Source organism: Silene latifolia, chromosome 6 (assembly GCF_048544455.1).
Source record: "Silene latifolia isolate original U9 population chromosome 6, ASM4854445v1, whole genome shotgun sequence".
Lineage (NCBI taxonomy): Eukaryota > Viridiplantae > Streptophyta > Magnoliopsida > Caryophyllales > Caryophyllaceae > Silene > Silene latifolia.
In genome coordinates this window covers 126571690-126594631 of record NC_133531.1, presented here as the reverse complement: position 1 = coordinate 126594631, position 22942 = coordinate 126571690, and the positions used below count along the sequence as shown (strand labels likewise).

Genomic DNA, 22942 nt, shown 5'->3' with positions numbered 1-22942 from the left:
AACTTAACCCTAAATATCAGCCTCGATCCAATACTACTAGTCCGGTTACTCCCAACGAACCATTTCCCGTCTCGACTCACACCATAAAAGACAAGACGACCCACTCTCCACCCCCCCTCTCCCCGTTATGGTCGCACCACAACAACTTACACTGCCGCCAAAAGCCAATCTAACGTCTTCCCATCACTCTGCTCTCTACTCTATTATTTTCTCTACAATCCTCTTCCTCCCCTTTGTCGTTTTATATAACGTGATGACACGGCCTTTCGCTCTGATATTGAGCCACAATTCAATTAAAATAATAATATAATATTTCCCCCCAATCATACTACATACAGTAACGATACTTTATAAATTCACCAGTTTCTCGATGTCAACAGGTTTTTATCTTCGAACTTTCAATCTCTCCTAATTCTGACATAATTTTCGATCGATTTGTTGATTTAATTACCTTTTGATTGTTGTTGTATAGTTCGACGATTAATGGCGACCATGTCCAGCTCGTTATCACTCAAAAACGGCATCGTTTCGCACTCTTCATCTTCTTTCTATTCTCTCTCGAAGTTGCCTTGCAATTCTTCCGTCGTGGCTTCTAGAACTTTCCGACGGTCTTCTAGAAGCTTCTCGATCTCTGCCTCGTTTGATAACAGTAACCGAGAGTATGATGATTGCGTTGTTATATTTTGTTCTTTTTTGAATGGTGTAATTGATGATGTTTTTAATCAATTTGATTTTGATTTGATTATTTGAAAATTAGGTATGTGATCGTTGGAGGAGGAAATGCAGCGGGATATGCGGCTCGGACATTCGTTGAAAACGGATTGGCTGATGGCAAGCTTTGCATTGTTTCTAAGGAGGTACATGTCAATTGTTAGCTGCACTCAAGAATGTTTTATTAGTATCAGTAGCGGAGCCAGGATTTAAAGCATGTTCGAAATTGTTAGGTGGCGAACTAGTTAGTTAGTTTAGTAACCTTGGAAAGAAAAGGTGAAGGAGGTCTGAGACCCTATGTTCCACCTCTGACTAGTGTTTGAACTTTGAGGTGTTAATAATGAGACGCCGTCACTTTATCATGGTGTTTATGAGCTTATTAATTGGTGCTAGTTGACATTTCGTTGGAGGCAATGTCATTAATGCATGGATGAGATGGAAAAAACCATTGATTGATGACAATGATATCAGTAGGGGTTTATCCTTTGAGCTTAAAGAATTTTAGCAAATGAATTATGTTCTATTTGGTGATGTTTCTTTCTGTTACTAATTACAAGAGAGTATGGAGTGGAGGATTGGTGTGCGTTATGTCAACTCGGTTCATAATCAGCCAACATGGATGCGTGTCCAAGCGTAGATCTTTTTTACTTTTAGAAAATGATTTGGCCATAAATGAAGTGTCCAACCACTATGCCATGTACGAGTGCTTGGTCTTATGTGAGGTTATATTGAGAGGCTGATTAACGTATGTTGCAAGGTCGCTAGAGTTGGATGAGAAAGTTCTGTCTCAAGTCGCTTAATCTACGTTTCTGTATGTGCTGCACTATATTGTGGAAGAGAGGGAAGTCGTTCGTGTCTGAATGTAGTGAACTCCTCTCTATTTTATGAAGGTGAATAGCGCGCATGGAGGTGAAACAGATAATGAGGCTTGGTGCCTCCCTTGTTTGGTGTTTGTAAGACAGTTGTTATACTTTGCAATAAAGGGTTTGTAGGGTTGCAAATGCTTAAGGAGGCAATGGTTGAGGTTGTAACTGGTAGCAAGCACTGTCTCAGAATTTGTTGGTAGTCCCAGGATATAGGTGAATTTACACTAGACAATCATTGAGCTAAACATGACAAACATCCTGTATTTTTTATCGATCTTAATCTGTTGTGCTACTGCTTGCTAAATCACTCTGCCAAACGTTAGGCAAGGGATAATTTCAATTAACAATGTGTTCTAATGTCTGGAAGAATGGGATATGGCTGTATTATTCTTTCGCTTGCATTGAGTTTCATTGGCTGATTGTTTATTCTTTGTTTAGAGAGGTTCTAATCAAAGCCTTTATATTTTGATAATTGACTTTTAATGCAATTACAGGCTTATGCGCCATATGAGCGTCCAGCATTGACCAAGGGCTACTTGTTTCCAGTTGATAAGAAGCCTGCGCGTCTACCTGTACGTGTCACATCCGGTTATTTTTTAATTTAAAGGAATTTCTCTGTTTTGGGCGTTCACTGCCCAGTTAACAATTGTCAATTCGGCTTTGCCTATTTTTTGTCTTTATGTTATTCAAGTTGACACTGAGGCGCTGAGCTCACTTTGCCAATTTATTTATCATATAATGATTTTGCTTTTGATTTTTTGAAGGGATTTCATACATGTGTTGGAGCTGGTGGTGAAAGGCAGACTCCTGAATGGTACCAGGAGAAAGGGATTGAGGTAATGTTTTTTATATTTCGTTGTTGAATACTTCTTCCTTTAGTCTTTTTCTGTGTGTATATATGTTGTGTTTGTTTTGCTCTGTATGTTCGGTGGCAAGTGTAGAAAAGCTCTCAACTCATATGAGTTGACATAAGTGCATGCCCTACTTTACTGCCTTGATATTTCTATATGGTAAATTTGGTGTTTGTTTTCATACATATAGATGATTTATGAGGACCCCGTGATGGGTATTGATATCGAGAAAAATACTCTACAAACACAATCTGGTAAAACGCTGAAGTATGGTTCTCTGATCATTGCAACTGGATGCTCAGCATCAAGGTATACTTTTTTTTTTTTTTTTGCTGATATAGAGAAGATTAATTTACAGCAGCTCCCTTCCCCATTTCATGTAACTGTCTGGTACTAATACTACTTTTGGTTTCAGATTTCCAGAAAAAATCGGCGGAAGTTTACCTGGTGTGCATTATATTCGAGATGTGGCAGATGCTGACTCACTTATCGAGTCATTGGTACTGTCTTCCAATACTTCTAAATTTCAACACCTGTGTTATTGATGGTGTAGACGTATAGTGGTTTTGAGGCTGATTTCTCTAAGGCGAGCTTAAATAATCCTTAAGGGCTTCTCTTCAGCAAAGTTGCTCGTCTACTAATATTGAGCCATGGAGAACATTTGATAGTTTTTAAGGAGCCTATAAAATGATGAACCTTCTATTGTTAATTGAAATAAACGATTGTGTATTTTAACTGGAATTCCTTGTGATTTTCTATATGCCTGCAAATTCTCTCATTACTATTTTTCTTTTATTTTTATACAGAAATACTGCCTTGCTTTTATTCTTTTTCTATATGTAACTGAATCCATTTTAATTTATGTTGTCATCTTACCTATGTATTCATCTTTAGTTTTCCTACCCTGGAATTGGTTATGTTTTATTTCACTATTTATAAACCTTTTGGTTTTGATTTGCAGAAAAAGTCACAGAAAGTGGTTATCGTGGGTGGTGGCTATATTGGCATGGAAGTTGCTGCTGCAGCTGTTGGTTGGAATCTCGATACAACGGTATAAGCATGGGTTTTTTGTCGTTTTGTTTTTAAGTTGGATTTTGTCATTTGTGCTGTTGCATAGACTTTTAGCTATGTAGATGCTGAGAAAAAGCTTGCAAATACGTGTCTGATTTGGACTGAAAAATATAATTAATCTTTCTTATTTTAGCTTTAGTATCTTTAATTTTGCTCGGTGGTTTCTTTGACGAATTAGATCATTTTTCCCGAGGATCATCTTTTGCCGAGATTGTTTACTCCGTCTCTTGCTCAAAAATACGAGGAGCTGTATCGTCAAAATGGTGTTAAATTTGTGAAGGTTGGCAACTTATCTATATGTCCCCCCATGATATGTCTTAAACCTAATTGTCCCCTTTGTAATATTAATTCACACACTATATACATCTCAACTAAATTTGACGCTTCTAAGTATTTTCAAAACCTAGGGTGCTAAGATCCAAAACCTAGAAGCTGGTTCTGATGGAAGAGTTGCTGCTGTTAAACTGGAAAATGGTTCAGCCATTGAAGCAGATACGGTGAGTTTCACTTTCAGATTGTTTTTTCACTTCAGTCGGCGTATTTTTGTCAAAGTTCCATGTTCCAAAATCTCACTCCTAAGGCTCAGATTTAGTTTCTTGTGTATCACTGTTGCGAATATGAATGTTTCGTTTCTGTGCAGATAATTATAGGTATTGGTGCTAGACCTGCCACCAGTCCATTTGATAATGTTGGCTTGAACACAAGTGTTGGTGGTATACAGGTTAGTGAGATGCCTTTTCATGAATTTGTGAAATGCATATTGAAGGCCTCAATTTAATATTGAAGGAAAGTTGATGAGACTTGCGCACATGGTTTAGTTTTTTTGATGCATCGTGTTTCCACAAAAAAGACGCCGCCTCTAATTACCCTTAATGAAAATCGTGTCAGAAATTACGTTGATCTATTGTTACTAGTCATACTACACATTGTAAAAAGTGCTTCAATTTAGTGAACTCAAAGAATAGTTTGTGTTTGGCTTCATTTTAGGACTAGATCTGTAAAGTAATAAATAAAATTTCGGCAATGGGTGAAACTTGAAGTCCAAATGGTTTTGTAATAGTTTTTTTTTGTTTGTCAAAAATCAATTTGGATGCTCTCCATTTCCTCTCAATGGACCGGATTTTGTTCCAGGACGATTCAACCGTCAATTATTTGATGAGGTGGAGAAAAGATGTTAATTTAGAATTGTGCTATTAGTGGAAACTGAAAGAAATGAGAGAAAATGAAATGGAGAGGATCCATACTCGTCAAAAATGCTTTAATTCTCTTTCGGAATTGCGTAGGACGAAACATCCAATGCTTACATTTTATGTGCTGTTGAACACAGTTGGATACACTTTAGGAATTCATATTGCTAAACAGTATTGACCATATTCAGGTTGATGGGCTATTCCGTACTAAAGTACCTGGGATATTTGCTATTGGAGATGTTGCTGCATTCCCATTGAAGGTATGTAGTTTCGTCTTTCTCCACTTTATGTTCCTTCGGCTGTCTCTTATAGACCACATAGAAACTGTGGTCTAGACAAAGTTTACATTGAAACTGAATGATTTGTGTGGCAGATGTACGACCGTATGACACGAGTAGAACATGTGGATCATGCCCGTAAATCAGCCCAGCATTGTGTCAGCGCATTATTAACTGCACGAACCCACATGTATGCTAGTTTCATTTACCTGCCTTAATGAATTCACTTATATATCAATAAATTATGTTCGAGAAATTCTTGATGCATAAATTTGCTTTTGCTTACTTATCACTGTTTAATGCAGGTATGATTATCTCCCATACTTCTACTCCAGAGTATTTGAATATGAAGGGAGCCAGAGAAAAATATGGTGGCAATTCTTTGGAGACAATGGTAATATTGTCGCCAGAGCCTAGAGTACAGTAGCCTAGTATTATGGTGAATTTATTTGTTAAATGTTTTTCATGAGTAAATGTGTGCTTAAAAGTATTTTCTGTATGAAACAGTTGGAGAGGCAGTTGAGGTTGGAAACTTTGATCCCAAGATAGCTACCTTTTGGATAGACTCTGGTATCATCAGCTATCCTTTTCGGATTATCCTTCTATCTCGTTTTAAGTTGCATCTCAGTTCAATCTTAGTAGAAAAGATTTACGAGTAACATGTTCCTAATCACAGGGAAGCTGAAAGGGGTTCTCGTTGAAAGTGGAAGTCCTGAGGTAGTGATTAATGGTCATGTTTTTATTTTTATTTTTTTTATATGTATTTTTTTTTATCATCATTCATATATTGGTTAGGTCTAAAAACTTATTCTTATGCCAAAGTCTTTGGTTTGATATGCAAGCTCTTAACATGCATTTGGTTACCAACTCCCTGAGAATCATGAACACCATAAAGTCCATGGTTATAGAGAGCTATTTGTTGAGTTGTCACTCACATAATTTATGTACATATGTTTAGCTAATAAAGTCACTAAGTCAGGGATGATATTCACATACTGTGTTCGAAACACGTCATTGTCATAAGTTCATAACCATTGCCATATCGAGATAAATCTGTTTACAAAATTCCTGCCATTGCATTGAAACTTTCTACTACTTTATGCACAAGAATTAAGGGCGACTATAATATGGTATATGTAGGAAATTGTAAAGTGAAACTTTCTACTACTTTACATACCATAAATAACAGCTAAACAGAAAAATAGGAAGTTCCCAAAATTGGGCAAAATGCGTAAAAGTTTCATTTGCCTTCAAAAATTGCTCCATTCACACCCCAAAAAACTCATAGCAGATTCGATGCCTACTCTATTTGGTGCATTTGTCTCTTGCCGACCTGATTATTGTAGCTTCTTGAGCACACTCTCCTTATTGCAGGACAAATTTCCTTATCAAATACTGTCTCTCTTACTGTTGTGCTTTTTACTTGCTTGTTGTTGGAAGTAACATGCATACATTTGTGACCTTTCAGGAGTTCCAACTTCTTCCTAAACTTGCAAGGAGCCAACCATTGGTTGACATAGCTAAGCTGAAGAGTGCATCAACAGTGGAGGCGGCCCTGGAAATCGCCCAACAAGCTCTTCAGTCCACGGCATAATAGGTGTAGGAGCATGACCTAGCGGATTCTATTGTCAGCTCTGTGCGCGCTGTACATTCGGATTCGATTTAGGCGACTTATGGGCATGAAGAATAACAGAAGGACATCACTCGTCGGAAGGAGGAAGATAGATCATAGCTACAGAAAAAAAAAACATTTGATGTTTTATGTATCAACTTATTTTGAATAAGCTTGAGCTGTAAATTTGTTCATGTACCATGTTGTCATGGTTTAATTTGTTCATGTACCATGTTGGCATGGTTTAATCTGAAGCATGATGTCCAAAGTTTGTACTGGTGTAGAACTGCACATCGATTACGTGCTTTTTCGTTAATAAACTACGGTCTGTAGTAGACTCGGTTTTCCAAACTAGTCTTAATTCAAAGTTTCAAACTTCGAACATGAAGTCTTAATTCAACATTCAACGATCGAGATTACTTCGGTAATTATGCGTGTGAATACAACCTTATGCAAGTAGATAAAATCTTTACTGTCCCGAAACCATTACTTTTAGGGGGTGTTTGGTTCAACTCATAAAGGTATGAGGTATGGGTTTGGAATGAGCCAAACCCATACTAAGTGTTTGTTTGGCAAAAATAGGGGTTTCATACCCATACCTCAAACCCATGAGGTATGGGTTTCTCATACCCAAGGGGGAAGATGGGTATGAGATTGATACCCATGGGTATCAAGTAATAAAACCAAAAAACATGAAAAAAACTTAAATGGAACATTTTAAATGATTTTTTTTTACATTTATTTGATTAACTCTTCATTTTCATGATTTTTTAATATCAAAAATAATTATTTTCAATGTTGTATTTTAGATTTTTTTAACTTTGATGAAGTTCGATCCCATTCCACCCGAAATTGAAACAAACACATGGTATGGGGAATCAAGTTCCAAACCCATACCACCCGGGTATGATTCCTGATACCAAACCCATACCCACGCGCGAACCAAACACCCCCTTAATCTTCTTTCATTTCACGAGTTCTGTTAGCCAATATGACTGGTGCTCGAACTCCATCAGTATCAAAACTGACATTATGGCACGCGTTATCTAAGTCATGCTCATTGGCGCGTTCTCCAACTTTTTTATGATAAAAGTTTTATTAGGGTCGAGGCGGATAAGTGATTAAACAGGTGAGAGAAAAAATGTTCACATCAAACTATATTACAATTGATCCGATTACAATGAGAAATACTATTACAATTGTTTGAATAAACTTGAAAGAATGAAGATGATAATGATCCGAGTAATTTCCTACTCCTCAGCCTACACAAATGTCCGAAAATAAAACAGCTAGAAACGTTATAGGACGAGTCTTATTGTAATTACATTCTATTCGACGTACTAATCACTTGTTGAAACATAACATAAATTTGTAACAGGCTGGTTAGCTAAGTCTGTGCTCGAACAAGAGGTGATTGAGGAAGAGGCGAGTGAGGCGATCCAATTTGCGAAATCCCCATAAAATCATCCAACCTTTTGTTAGACAATCTAAGCTGCAAGTTGGTTTGCCAACATTTCCTCTTGGTCGAGACGACAGCAGGTTTCGCCACATTCTTCTTTTTCAGCACGAAACTCCTAATCCGCCTTAAGGCCACGTCCATAGTCTCGTCACTCATGTTAGCTATGCAAACCCTAAACCACCCTGGCTCTGAACAATGGAAAGAAGAACCGGGTGACACATTGATCTTAACTTCATTGATGATCACGCGCCACAAGGTCAACTCTGCCTCCACCGTTGCATCTTGTAGTAGGTGGCGTAAATCCATCCATACAAAAAGCCCGGCATTGCTCTTAAGGCTTTGAATCCCAACCTGGTTAAGTCCCCAAGTGAATGCCCTATGTCTTGCTTCTAACCTCTTGGAACTCTCAACCAAAAACCTCTCGACAAACTCCTCGTCTGACAACATTGAGGCGATTAGCCTTTGTGTTTGGGTCGAAACTAGGCCAAAACTCGACATTTTCCTAGCACAATTCACCACATTATCGTTATAGGAATACACAATTCCCACTCTAAACCCGGGAAATCCCAAGTCTTTTGAAAGGCTATAAACGATATGTATGAGGTCCGGGTTATGAGGCTGGTCGACCATGATCTCGGCTATGCTTATGAATTTCTGCTGCCCAAAGACGGTCGCACCATAAATCTCATCACATACCAAATGTATGTTCTTCTCATTGGTGAAGGCTAATATGCTAATTAAGGTCTCTTTATCAAGGACTGTACCCAAAGGGTTTGATGGATTTGTTATAAGTAACCCTTTAACTTTAATTTTCGCGTCTTGGGCTCGCTCATACGCGTCCTCTAAGGCCGATTTTGTAATCTTGAAGTTGTCCGAGCTATTGCACAATACTGGGACTAATTGTACCCCTGTTCTCCATCTTAAATCTCGGTCGAATCTGCAAATTTATCAAATCAAACATTTAGATTGATGAATTCATAACAATTTCTTATTTTAAAAAAAAAACGTGTTGAAGTAACCCTTTAACTTTAATTTAATTTTGTAAATTTATCGTAAAAAGGAAGGTAATAAGAACGTAAGACGTACCCAGGGTAGTATGGAGTCGGAACTAAGAAAGCTTCACCAGGGTCAGCTAAACAAAATGTCATCAATTCATGGGCTCCAGTTGCTCCACCACTCATGACTATACGACTTTCATCAAATTTGACTCTTTCTCCTCTTACTTTCTCCATAAATCTTGCTACAGCCTGTTAATAATCACAATTAATTAAAGATTATTAGCACTAATTCAGATTATGTTAATTATAAAATCGACTCGAAAACGACGTAATTTCGAGATGATCATAGCCACTAAGTACTTGTCAATTTCTAATTGTCTACATTAGACTTGATGCACTAGTCAAACTTTACTTTAGAGTTTAGACATTCTATTATTCTGAAAATAAAGTAAATAAATTAAAATAATTGTCAATATTGATCGACATCATTTTGACCTCAAAAATGTCAAATTTGGTTACTAAAGTTGATGTAGTGCTTATTAGGGAGGCCGTGACGTAACTTTCGAGTCAAAAACACACAAATTATTATGTAATACAGTTTTACGACAAGATTATCAGGAAATTACATTACTCGGATATGATAATAATTGTCTTACGACATAATTTTCCATTTCATATGATATGGTGCCAATTAAACTTCAAGTCATAATAAATTATTATAAGACGATTTCAAAGTAATACCTTTCTAAACTGTGGCAAGCCATGGTAATCCTGAAAAATGGCAATATCTTGGAATTGATCCACACCATCAACTGTACAAATGGATGCACTTGGATTCTTCAATATCCATTCTTTCACCAAATCAAAGCAAAGCTGAAACATTCAAATAAGATATTATCACAATTAGACTCATTTTTTGACGAGTATTTTAATCAAACGTAAAGAATATATCATGCAGAAACATTAGTTACCTGATTTTCAGCAAGGCCCATCTGAATAACACCATGAGGTTTATCAACAGGGTGAAAAGGGTCATTTTCATAAGCTTTCCATCCATCAAAATAAGCAGATTCTTCAGCATGCCCATTTCCTGCTGCAATTTTCGACAACATTTTCGACAAATGACAAATTTACCCTTTACCAAATACTCAAAAATGATAGAGTTCTTCTTGAAGTTTAATTATTTGTTGTGTGATGAATGAAGTGAAGAAAGTAGTGAAGAGTGTATATACTATATATAGAAGAATTTATTATTATTAATATTAAGAAAAAAGGAATAAATAAGGTGATGTTTCAAAATCGCGTAATAGCTGTATGATTGATATGTGTTTAGAGTTAGATGAACATTTATGGATGGAGTTGGTAGTATTCATTGGATGGACAATGCTATCTATATATACTACTCGTAGTAGACTAGTAGTTGCATCTTGCATGATGTATGTTGTAGTACATGGACCAACCCAGAAATAAAATTTCGAGGTAGCGAATTTTTTTTGTTTGTTTCATATTTATATTAAAGTCTATATTTAAGAATTTTAAAATAGCAAAAATCGATAATTTTAACTCTTTTTGAGAAATTTGGAGTAGCGAGTGCTACGCTTTCCTACTAGATAGGTTCCCTAGGAATAGTACTAGTCTTCTAGTACTAAATTATTAATTTTCTATATAAAGAAAAGTGAAGTAAAACGTATTTTATTTGTTTTTGACACAATAGTGGGGGAACTTCCAAATGTGGGACACAACACGTACGTGTACCGAGTCTTAAATTCATAAAGTTGGTATATGGTTGGCTGGCATGTTTTGATTTTCATTATTTTCTTCGAAATGTATGTAAATTTGGTCAGTTTGTATGAGGCGGCATTTGTTAATAACTTTTTATTAAAATGTTGCTATTCATTTAAGTAATTAAGTCGATATGTAAAAAATTATAACATAGAGCCTTAATAGTTAATCCAAGCATGATTTTGGGTCAGTTAACATGGTTTTGGGTCTATATGAACATGACATAAAATTTATTTGTGTCAGGTTAAGGTTTGGGTTTGCTAACAGAAACCTGCCACGAATAACCTATTTGAATGGGTTTTAATTGCCGTGTTGACAAGTTCGTTAAGTTGATGAGTTGTACGAGTTAAGTAGGTTGAAAATGATCCACTTAAATATAAATGAGTTGAACATGTTGGTTGAGTCACTTTGTACGAGTATAATAGGTAGATCAGGATAGAGTTGAGGAAATTGACACTTATGTCTTGACCCGTTTATCATGATTGTGCTCAGGTTAAAGTGATGATGATCCATTTAATGTTGAGACGAACACTAACCCAACACGACTTGACATGCTTGTCAGGTTTAATCACAAAATTGCTTTAGAATTTGATCAATGGGAGCGTAAAATTAACAAAAATATAGTAGTGTCGTCAAATTCGAATTTTTGATAATTGGAAATTCGGTTTAAACATAAAATTTTTCTTTTGTGTGGCAAAATATACATAACACAGATGAGGAAAAAAAATTAAAATAAAATTATTATCTACAAGTAGTGAACTCATGATTAATATTCACAACCACTTGATCAACTTAATTAATGTGTTTCCTAATTATACAAAATGTACTTGTTTCCAGAAATGGGGTGTAGACGCACACATGCATGCAACCCTAAAAGAAATGGCCATGATTGGTGAGACCATCTATTATAGTAATGAATGCGCTTCATTTCATGATAATGGTTGTAATTAGTAATGCTCTTAATAGATAGTGTGCGATGAATTCATAAATAATCGCAATATTGGAAACATATAAAATGACATGTTCATTTGTGTGTTGATATTGTACACGTTCAATCTTCAGCCATGTACTAATAATGGACTCCCTTCACATGATCTACGCGTACAAGTGTCACACACAAAACTAACCTGTCCACCAAGTATAAGATGACACTAGCTGTTTTATGTTTAAGATGGGTCAGATATATATCAGTTGTGTATATAAGAATGCATCGGAAAAAGCAATATACTTGTCTTATATGCAGTGGTATGATACTTAACCCGTCTAACGAGAATTGGTGAATATTATTTAGTATTTTTTTTCTTTCTGAATAATCGAATATAATTATCTTAGATAGCTATGTACAATGAAAAAACGGATAATCGTATCACAATTTAAATATTAAACTTTGGTTTTAGTTAAAAGATACGGAGTACGATTTGATACTGCTTAGAATCAAAGCATATCAGACGATTGAGAAATCCGTGCTTCTCAATATGATCTATTGAAACGTGAAGTAGGAATTTAAAGTCGTCTATCTAAACAATAATATATAATTTTTCCAATATAATCGAATTTGGATGGTTCAATCATCGTAATTCATGCTATTTGCTCGGGTGCTCAATTAAATCCAAACATTTTTCACTATCTCAAAAATTGTTTTGTAAAAGACGATGAAAGCGACTGCCCTATAATAATTAGTCTTTAAACGACATTTTAAAACTAACATTGTTAATGCGAGGATGAGATTCATGAGAATGTACTTTTATGGACAATTTTACAAATTTGTACAAAATATTTTTAGAGAAGATTTACTAATTTCTTTTTTAGAAAAGACTAGCCCAAAAATTGTCATATTGATCAATAGAAACATAGCTGTGTGAGATGATGAATGAAGCTTCATAGTCATACACTCATACGAATAATATCCATTCTAAAATATTTTAATCAATTATTAATAAATTTATACACCGATAATAAATTTGTATGGGACTATGAGTTGTATGATTTTGTACTTTGTTTTGGATGATGCAATATAGATACTTTGTGTTTGTTCTTCGCACGTACAAATATACAATCATACCTCATTTACGTACAACATGCTTCCTCTGTCCCAATCATTTGTATACTTATTTTTATTTTGAAGCATTCCAATCAATTTTTTACCTTTATTTTGGGATGGGTAATTTGATCATTCACGCTTAAATTGACAATTTATTATACAATAATCAACCCAATTAATCCCTCTCTTTTTTGTGTCAAAATTAAAGGTAAATAAATGACGGTGATAAAGCGAGTATCTTGTTTGAAAGAGGGAGGAAACCAACACTTTTAATTTATTGTTAATTTAATGCTCAAAGACACGTAATATTGAATACTTTATTCGTTTGTTTTTGGCCAATGCTTAATAAAGGCATATCAAGATGTAGGAAGCAGTTGAGATTTGAGATTGGTGTGTAGACACTGAAATTCGATTGGTGAGTGATTTCATTTTTTTAATAAGCTTATTATCTGTATAGACATATATATACTCGTAAATCGTAATGTTTAACTTTATCTTTTTGTGTAAATGTAGTTCAGACACACAGATTATTAATTCATTGGTTTGGTTTAATAAAGACATGACAAGAAATTGAGGCGGTTGAGATTTTTTTTTTTTTTTTTTTTTTTTTTTTTTGCAGCCGTAAAGAAAGGTAAACCTAACTAAAGCATAGCGTCGCAAGCTAGGCTATGCGGTTGAGATTTGTTTGCCTAACATTCAGTACTGATTTTTCGTCGCTCGTGCAAGAGATTTTGTACTTTTACTTGAATCTTTTTACATTTTTCATATTTTAAATTTATTGTAGGAAGCCATTAGAGCAAGTTCAATGGTAAGCTAGTTTTAACTAGCTTACCTTTGCCATATCAAACTTTAAGCTACAATTATTTTGAGCTACCAAACAATTACAATAGTTTAGCTTAACATTTATACTAGCTTGAATAATGGAATTATGCCCAACTAAATTGCTATTGGTTGTTTTTTTGTTGTAGGGTCATTTAAGCTACTAGCTTAATGAAGCTAGTTGCTTAAACTAAGCAAGCTTACATGGCAAACTCCAATGGTATAGCAACTAGCTTGCAATTTCTAAAAATTGCAAGCAAGTCCTTAAGCTATACCATTGGACTTGCTCTTAATGGTGATAATCGCGGATATGGTCAAGTCAGGTCAGATCAAGGTCGGGTTATATCGGGCCAGTCTTCCCTTTTAGGTCGAGTTGAGTTTGGGTCAGGTCATTTCGGATCAAATGATGTATCGTGTCGGGTTGGGTTTTGGTTAGGGCAATATTGGATTCGGTTATTTTATCGCATTATTTCAATTTTTTACCATTAAATTTAGCTTTTAACCATTATTTGGTGTAAATTACTTCATTATTAACTCAAACGTTTCAATCTAAGCACAAAATCACTATCATTTTGATCAATATTTAGCTTAATAATTGTCGGGTCATACCAATATCGGGTCGGGTTTGGTTCGGGTTCGGGTCACTGATTATCGCGCCGTATCGGTTTACGGGTCATCATCGGGTCAGGTCGAGTCGAGTCGATTTCGGGTTGCAATATTCTCGGGTATTTTTATTGTTCATCATATACCTAAATTTCTAAAAGGGTGGGAATTTTGTTAAATTCAATCTCTTATTTTTTCGGGCTTATATCAACTGTTTATAACAACCAGACCACCACTATCGTAACACACACCTCTTAAAGATGAGATATCCACTACCTTTGAGCCCATTTTGACCTCCTTATGCCCAAACCACAAGATCTTGTTACTAATGTGGTACGTAGAGCCTCTTAGAGCAACTCCAATGGCAAGCTACAAGACCCTGTAGCTTACCTTTTCCCATAATTTTTTTAAGCAACAAAACTTTGAAGCTACAAGATCCTCCAATGGTAAACTACAACAAATCTAGCTTACAAGGTCTCACATTAAAAATAAATATTGCAATATATTTTTTTAAAATATTTTTAATTAATTTTTTATTCTTTTTAATGGACAAGCTATGTAGTTTGACAAGCTACACCTGCTTGAAAGCGGTGACATATTTTCGTACTTCAATGATGAGCATGTAGCTTGATAATTTAGAACAATTGCAAGCAGGTCCCTGAATTCAACCATTGGAGTTGCTATTCATGTGGTCCCCTTTCTCCACTAACCCATTTTGTTACCATTTTATCTCACAAAATATCCGTCACAAATGGTAACCCGTCACAAGGGAGACCAATTGCATATCATATCATCCTTATTTTTCCAATGTGGGATAATTTTACTCTCCATCTTTAAGGGTGCTATAACACATTCTTTTGATTAATATTACAGTTTCAATTCCTTTTCTCAAATCAAAGTACAAGATCGAGTATGTGACAATACACTAATTAAAAAACAAAATTCTATATATAATATGCATGCATTGTATATAATCTATGCTAATTTTTAAATGGGTTTTTCTAACCTATGTCCACTAGGCATAGGATAAGAAACTTAAAAGGGAAATAATTAATGATGTTTTTATGGGAAATTGTAATATTCTATCACTTTATAAGAAAAACATCATTAATTATTTCCCTTTTAGGTTTCTTATCCTATGCCTAGTGGGCATAGGATAGAAAAACCGTTTTTAAATATACCCATTTTTTTGTGTACTAAAATCATTTTACAGAAGATTAATTGAGGACAAGGATACTTGCATTAAACTAGAATGATGACAAACATTGAAAGATTACGTAAATTGTGCACGTATCTTCTTTTGTTGACTTCTTTAATTAATAATATTGATGATTTGAATCATTGACTAGTGTTATGCTTCAAGCCTTCATTGAATATTCATGTCCAAGAATTTCTTGACTAAGATATTGTCGGATGATGGAAAATTACTTTGTCAAAATGAAAAACCAAATTTGTTATTGTATGCAATCTAGTCATACTTTAGTAGTTTAAAAATGTATATATTGGGAAATTATTTAATGAAAATATAGAATATTTAATTATTTTTTCTATTTTTAAGGCGAAATTATTTCTCAATATATTCATTTTTAAATCATTAATATACATCTAGTAAAATACACATTAAGAAAAAGGGAATTTAATATGCATGGAAGAAATGTGCAAACGATTTAAGTTTTTCTTCCTCTCATTTATTGTCAAATTAAAAATGTGTACATTTATTTACACAATATTGTATATTTACATACTCTTAAAAATATGCGATAATTTTTCTTAATGTGTACGAGTATTTATTCATTGTACCCATCTTTACTAAATCTCATTTTAAAACTCGCCTTTTATAACTGTTTTTCTTTCAAAAGTGTCAACTTTTCCTTAGTCTTTCTTTAAAACGAGAAAAAAGATTGTACATCAGATGTATTACCTCACACTCAATGAGTTTTTTGTGTATTTTTTTTTTGAGTTTTATAGAGTGTATAAATTATATTTTAGTTTTATATCAAAAATCAAATTTTCTAAGCTTATATGTAATTTTTTTTGAGTTATAATATAATTTTTTGAGATTAATGTTTAAGTAAATGAACTCAAAAAATTTATAATAAAACTCAAAATTTTTAAATTAAAACTCAAAAATTTTATCTCAATGCTCAAAAACTATATTATCGGATGTACTACATCAGATGTATAATCCACTTACTGCTTTAAAACTTCCGCCCCCAGCCACATATATGGATATGCCAAATTAAAGACCATCAAAATCGACCACGAAATAACTTCATTTTTGCTGCAAACTATAGTTTTTGATAGAATGGAATGACCATTTATGGCTGATTTAAAACAATCTTCATGTGAAAGTTTTAGTGAAAATTTTCATAAAAGGTGCATTTTAGAAGAAAATATTTGTAAACACAAATTCTTGTTTGTGACGGCACATATCCGTCACTCTTGAGTGACGGATACCATTTTACCTCACAAAGTACCCACTTTTTCTCTCTCTGCAACACTATTCATGTGGTCCCCTTTCTTCACTAACCCATTTTGTTACCATTTTAACTCACAAAATATCCGCCACAAATGGTAACCCGTCACAAGGAAGACCAATTGATTTGTAAAAGGGGAGAGTTTTAAAAATTGTCAAATATTTCAATATCTTAGTAGGAGACACTGTCACAGAAAATCTACTGTACATTCATTTTTTTTTGCCGAAGAGATTCGCACAGATTTCCGTTCTAAAGTTAACTCTTATCCGTTGCAAAAACTAGCGCCCTTCTTAAACCATAATAGAACTAATTTCGATATAACTTCTATTGGAGTATATTGACTATATGTCGGTATTGAAATGTACCGACAGAGACAAGACATACGTAGAATATGAAGAAAGATATTAGCGTCCCTTCATGAATCAATGTGTCCCTTGGTGAAAATACAACTACCCTTATATTATGTAGTATATAAATAGAACATTGTTGTAAACAAAGACTATGCAATTCATTAATAATAATTACACTTGTATAATTTACATTTGTGTAATCTAATCAAGTTCACATCTATAAGAAGTATTATCAGGATTACAATAATAACATTTTATTCAAAGCAAATTTATAGAAATTATAATTATTTGATATCTGGTGTGAAAGTAGAAGTTTGAATTAATCTCTTCAAACATCGTAATAAAACAAATGTGTGAAGTAATCCAGTTTGTAATTGTAAGGAAAATAAGGTCAATATGCACATGGGATGCCAATTAGTTTGACAGAGAGAAATTTGACTAAGAAGGTATGCACTATGCAATAGAATGGTCCAACAATTTTATTATGGCCAATTATCGCAGACTTTGTCGAGATACACTCTTTATGTTTTTATACGGAGTAATTACACGTATAAAATCCCATCATCTGTTTACTTTTAATTTTGACACAAAAATAAAGAAAATAAAAATAAACCATTTATGGTGGTTGCTAGTAGATAACAAATAGATCATAATAAACGCGTGTTATCGAATTACTAACAAATACTGTACTATTAATATTCAATCTGTATTTATTCGATCTATCCTTAAGTAATTGTGATGCATATTTAGGAGAGACTTTAAAAAACAGATTTTTATTACCTATACTTTTTAATATCTACGGGTCATGTTGTAAGCAGTAGAGATCCATTATATTTCATCTATTCAAGTGAATATATAGTTTACACTTACTTATTTTATAAGAGAGAGTAAGCAATATGACACCTTACATGACACTAATTTCTTTAGGAATATTGTGTGGTGCAAATAAAACTAGGACATAAATAGCAATTTGGCTTATAATGGATCTCAAGTCTCATCTGTCTAGAACATGTAAAGTAGGATATATCTGTCTTGGTTATTTATACCCATTTTATTTGAGGTGTATTAGTCAATTATTTACTTTTATTTTGGAAACGTCTTGGATAGGTAATTTGATTTTCTACACGTAATTTGGTTCACTTATTATCCTATAATTGAAACACTCTTGTTTTTTATTTTTATCGCCAAATCAAAGTTAAATAAATAATTAAAGTGGAAGGGCCGAAGGCCTATTTGTGATTTAGCAATCGAGAAGTAATTGTAGAAACTAGAAAGTACAAGGACATAAAGGAGATAAGAGTATTAAAAACGAGTACGACTTAATGGCATAATCAAGCACATTGAATTACTATGGCTTTAGTCAGCTACACACAAGCAAGAAATAACAAAGTTCTTTTGACTTAATTTACGTTGAAAATGTCAGCAGTAGATCGATTTCAGCCATTCAACGTAATGTACGGACTTGAAAATTTAGACATTTTGACAATTTAATAAAACTCTAATGTCATCGTAAATGGGAACATTTACTTGTTTACCAAGTAATAGTGTAATACTATAATGTTACCTTGAGTGTCAAGGTTTTAACTTTTAAGATTAGGTTAGACACGGACTGCATGTCTCTAATCACGTGTATAAGACTAATGAACGTATGTAATGGTTAAAAGTAAATTTATGTATTATAAGATGTATGATATGAATGTACGTATATTCGATTGTCAGAATGTTGCTTTACAAGGATGTTTGACTAGCTATATATACATTACATTATATAGTATTTACGGAAGGAGATATTTACTTAACGGCTAGTAAATCATATTATAGGTAGGAAAGATAATTCCCTTGAATAGAGAGCAAGGAGCCGTTTATGCTTAGGGCTAGCCGTTGAGCTTGGGCTAGCTGTTTAGTTGGGCTGGTCTCGTATTACCCCCCCTCAAGTTGTGCGTGTAAGTTTGAAACGCCCAACTTGGAGAGTAGGTCAGCAAATGAGTTGCGTCCAAGAGCCTTGGTGAGAATGTCAGCCAACTGTTCTTTCGTGTGAACATAGCTTGGTTGAATTGTACGTTTGATTATCTCATCCCGTATGAAATGGCAATCGACTTCGATGTGTTTGGTTCGTTCGTGAAAAACTGGATTTCGAGCGATGTGAATGGCGGATTGATTGTCACATAAGAGCTCGATTGGTTTGTCTTGTGTGACACCCATGAATTGCAGCAACCCCTTTATCCATTTAATTTCGCACACCGTGTGTGCCATAGCTCGGTACTCGACCTCGGATGATGATCGTGAGACGGTATTTTGCTTTTTCGTTTTCCAAGAGACGGAGTCTTCGCCGAGGAATAAGATGTAGGGTGATAAAGACCGCTTCGGCTATTTGGGCATGTCGCATAATCTGAGTCGCAATAAGCATGTAAGCGCAGGTCGTTGTCGGAGCGAAGTAGAATACCCTGTCCGGGACTACTCTTAAGATATCGCACGACTTGAAGCGCGGCTTGCCAATGATCCACTCGTGGTGCATGCATGAATTGGGCAAGGATGTGAACTGAGTATGTTAATTCGGGTCGGGTGATGGTGAGGTAAACAAGACGGCCCACCAATCGACGATAGGGCTGAGGGTCCGTTAGTGGGGGCGATTTCGTGGAGGCTAGATGATGGTTCGGTTCCATGGGTATGTTGTTCGGTTTGGACCCAATTAAGCCAGCTTCGGTGAGGATATCGAGGGCGTACTTCCGTTGAGATATAAAGAGCCCCGTGTTGTTGCGAGCAATTTCTAGGCCGAGAAAATATTTCAATGGACCGAGGTCCTTCATGTGAAAGCACTTGCTAAGATATGCTTTGAATTGGTCGATCATAGCTGTCTTGTTACCACATATCACAAGATCGTCGACATAAACGAGAACGTGTACTTCAGTGTCATTTGTAGATATTGAAAATAGAAAATGATCATACGGGCATTGTTTGAAGCCGTAGGAGGTGAGAGCAGTGGCGAGTTTGGCATACCAGCATCTGGGAGCTTGACGGAGACCATATAGAGATTTTCGAAGGCGGCAAACTTTTCCATCGGTAGAGGTGTTGAAACCAGGTGGCGGTTTCATGTACACTTCTTCGTTGAGATCTCCATGGAGGAAGGCATTATGGACATCCATTTGATGAATGACCCATTTCTTTGCTGCTGCGATGGTGAGCAAAGTTCGGACTGTTACCATCTTTATGGTCGGGGCAAATGTCTCTTGAAAATCGACGCCTTCAATTTGTCTGTTTCCCATGACCACGAGGCGGGCTTTATAGCGTTCGATAGACCCGTCGGCATTGTATTTGATTTTATAGACCCATTTCGAGGCAATAGCCTTTTTATTAGGCGGGAGCATTTCGAGAGTCCATGTGTTGTTTCGTTCAAGAGCGGCAATTTCGTTCTTCATCGCTTCCTGCCACTGAGGTACCTGCATTGCTTCTTTGAAGGAATTTGGCTCGTAATTTTCGGTCACGGCCGCTAGGAAAATTTTACGGTTAGTCGAAAATTTAGAATAATCAATAAACTGAGAGATAGGATACTTCGTACCTGAAGATGATGATGTGGCGGTGAGAACGTGAGTTGAGGGATTGATAGGTGGTCGAACAAAGCCTTTCAGACGGGAACTCGGGATTTTGGTGCGGTGACCTTTACCCATTGTGACGGGTTCAGGAGGTGGGACAGGAGGGGTGTCGGTATTTGGGGGTGAGGTGAGGTCGTCGTTTGTGGTGTCGAGGTGGGGTCGGGAGGTAGTGTCGACGTGGGGTTCAGGGGTGTTGATGGGTGGATTTTTGGTTGTGTCTAGGTGGTGTCCGGAGGTAGTATCGGTGTGGGATTCGAGGGTGCCAGCGGCTGTATTTTGGGTGGTCGGGGAAGGCGTGATTTTTTCAATAGGAATAAGAGTGTCGTCCAGAAATGTCGGGATTGGTGGGTGTTCATCGTGTATGTTTAGAGAAAAATAGGGGAACTCGTGTTCAATAAATACTACGTCGCGGGATGAAAAGTAGGTGCCTGTATCCATATCATATACTTTCCACCCCTTCTTACCAAAAGGGTAGCCCAAAAAAACGTACTTGCGTCCTCAAGGTGCAAATTTGTCATGAGAACGGTTTATATTACGGGCATAGCACAAACACCCAAAGGTGCGAATGTGACTCGTAGGCGGGGGTTTTTGAAAAAGAATTTCATAAGGGGTTTTGCCTTTATGTATAAAACTCGGGGTCCGATTAATGAGATAGACTGCAGCGAGGATACATTCTCCCCAAAAGAGGATAGGTAGTCTCGCTTGAAAAAGAAGTGCTCGAGCGACGTTTAAAATGTGACGATGTTTTCGTTCTACCCGAGCATTTTGTTGTGGGGTATCGACCATGGAGGTTTGAAAAATAATACCGTTTTCATTAAAAAAAAATTCGAGACACGTGAACTCGGTGCCATTGTCACTTCGAATAACTTTAATTTGTTTATGAAATTGACATTTAATTAAAGCAAAGTAATTTAATAAGGTTTGACGAGTATCACTTTTTCGACGGAGTAAATATACCCATGTGGATCGTGAAAAATCATCGACAATGGTTAAAAAATATTGTGAACCACATGAGGCATTTTCAGAATATGGCCCCCATAAATCGCAATGTATTAAATCAAAAATACCATTAGCAATGTTCGTGCTTAAAGAAAATTGTTCTCGAGTTTGTTTAGCACGGAGACAAATGTCACAGTGCTTACTATGAAATGAAGAAGTGCTACTGTTTTTATTCGAAAAAGATAAAAAACGAGAAATACTGGAGGAGGGATGTCCCAACCTACGGTGCCATAATTCAACCTCATCGATGACATTGATGGTAAAGAGATGCACTTTGTCTGATCGAACACCTCTCAAGTAGTACAATCCCTCGATTTGCTCACCCGCACCAATCACCATCTTCGAGGAACGGTCCTGAATAAGGCAAAGTTGATGAGAAAATTGTATAGTAAGAGATACGTCAAGTAAAAGACTAGACACAGATATTAAGTTGAAATTTAAATTCGCAGCAAATAAAACGTTTCGTAAAATAAGACGAGACGATAATCGGATATCGCCGCTTTGAGTGGCCATGGCCGTGTCCCCATTAGGTAAGCCGACACTCAAAGGGGTAATATTGCGTAAATTAATAAAATAAGCGAGGCATCCCGACATGTGATGGGATGCACCCGTGTCAATTATCCAAGATGAAGAGGAAAAATTACCATTTAATTGTTCAGAGGTGTCTGTCTTACGGGATTTCCACCACTGAGATACTTCCTCAAGTTCCTTAGGACTTAGGTTATTTAAATCAAGCCTATCAAGATTATTAACCAAAGGACGAGAGGAAGAGTTTCCATTACCAAGAGGATTAGCCGTGTGACCAGTAGCTATATTTGCCCGCGGAAACGACGGTGCCGTATCCAAATTCTGTGTACGGGAAGAAGAGGCAGAGGTAGATGATTTTCGTTGTGCCCATCGAGCACGACCTGCCTCGTCGGGAACGAAGACTGCTTGACTCATGTCAGTCGCATTAGGAGGTAGATAGATGCGGTCTCGAGGTCGGTCACCCCACCATTCGGGAAAATTGCCAGTTACTCGATAACAAACTTTAAATATGTGACCGGGTCTCTGACAAGCAATACAAAAGGGTCGATTTTCGGAGTTGTTGGGTCGGTCAGTACGGTTTTCACGATTTCCCCCCCTGAAAGTTTCTGTCCATGGTTAACACGAGTTGCAAAAGCCATTGTGTCAGGTCGTGTATCAGTTTTGACGGGGTTAAGGGAGCGAACTCCTTCTTCTTGAAGTAATCGATTGTAAACAAAA

At 35.9% G+C, this 22942-nt stretch overlaps 3 protein-coding genes across 3 annotated transcripts; 1 reads left to right on the top strand and 2 right to left on the bottom strand.

The window, feature by feature from the left end:
* The first annotated feature begins 273 nt into the window (after positions 1-273).
* On the top strand, positions 274-6986 carry LOC141587237 (monodehydroascorbate reductase, chloroplastic/mitochondrial-like). Its single transcript, XM_074408689.1, has 17 exons — positions 274-380; positions 473-659; positions 758-857; positions 2072-2149; positions 2342-2413; positions 2619-2737; positions 2844-2928; positions 3390-3479; positions 3678-3779; positions 3907-3996; positions 4140-4220; positions 4878-4949; positions 5063-5157; positions 5273-5361; positions 5475-5537; positions 5644-5684; positions 6436-6986. The coding sequence occupies exons 1-17, from the start codon at positions 371-373 to the stop codon at positions 6559-6561; spliced, it is 1500 nt and encodes a 499-aa protein (XP_074264790.1). The 5' UTR covers positions 274-370; the 3' UTR covers positions 6562-6986.
* A 736-nt stretch (positions 6987-7722) lies between these two features.
* On the bottom strand, positions 7723-10403 carry LOC141587236 (1-aminocyclopropane-1-carboxylate synthase-like). The gene is made up of 4 exons (XM_074408688.1): positions 10008-10403; positions 9778-9909; positions 9125-9285; positions 7723-8975 (listed from the first exon to the last, which is right to left on the bottom strand). Exons 1-4 carry the CDS (start codon positions 10146-10148, stop codon positions 7967-7969), a joined length of 1443 nt encoding a protein of 480 aa, XP_074264789.1. The 5' UTR covers positions 10149-10403; the 3' UTR covers positions 7723-7966.
* Positions 10404-19327: 8924 nt separating this feature from the next.
* On the bottom strand, positions 19328-22639 carry LOC141588638 (uncharacterized). Its single transcript, XM_074410071.1, has 2 exons — positions 21766-22639; positions 19328-21126 (listed from the first exon to the last, which is right to left on the bottom strand). Exons 1-2 carry the CDS (start codon positions 22637-22639, stop codon positions 19328-19330), a joined length of 2673 nt encoding a protein of 890 aa, XP_074266172.1.
* Between the last annotated feature and the right edge of the window lie 303 nt (positions 22640-22942).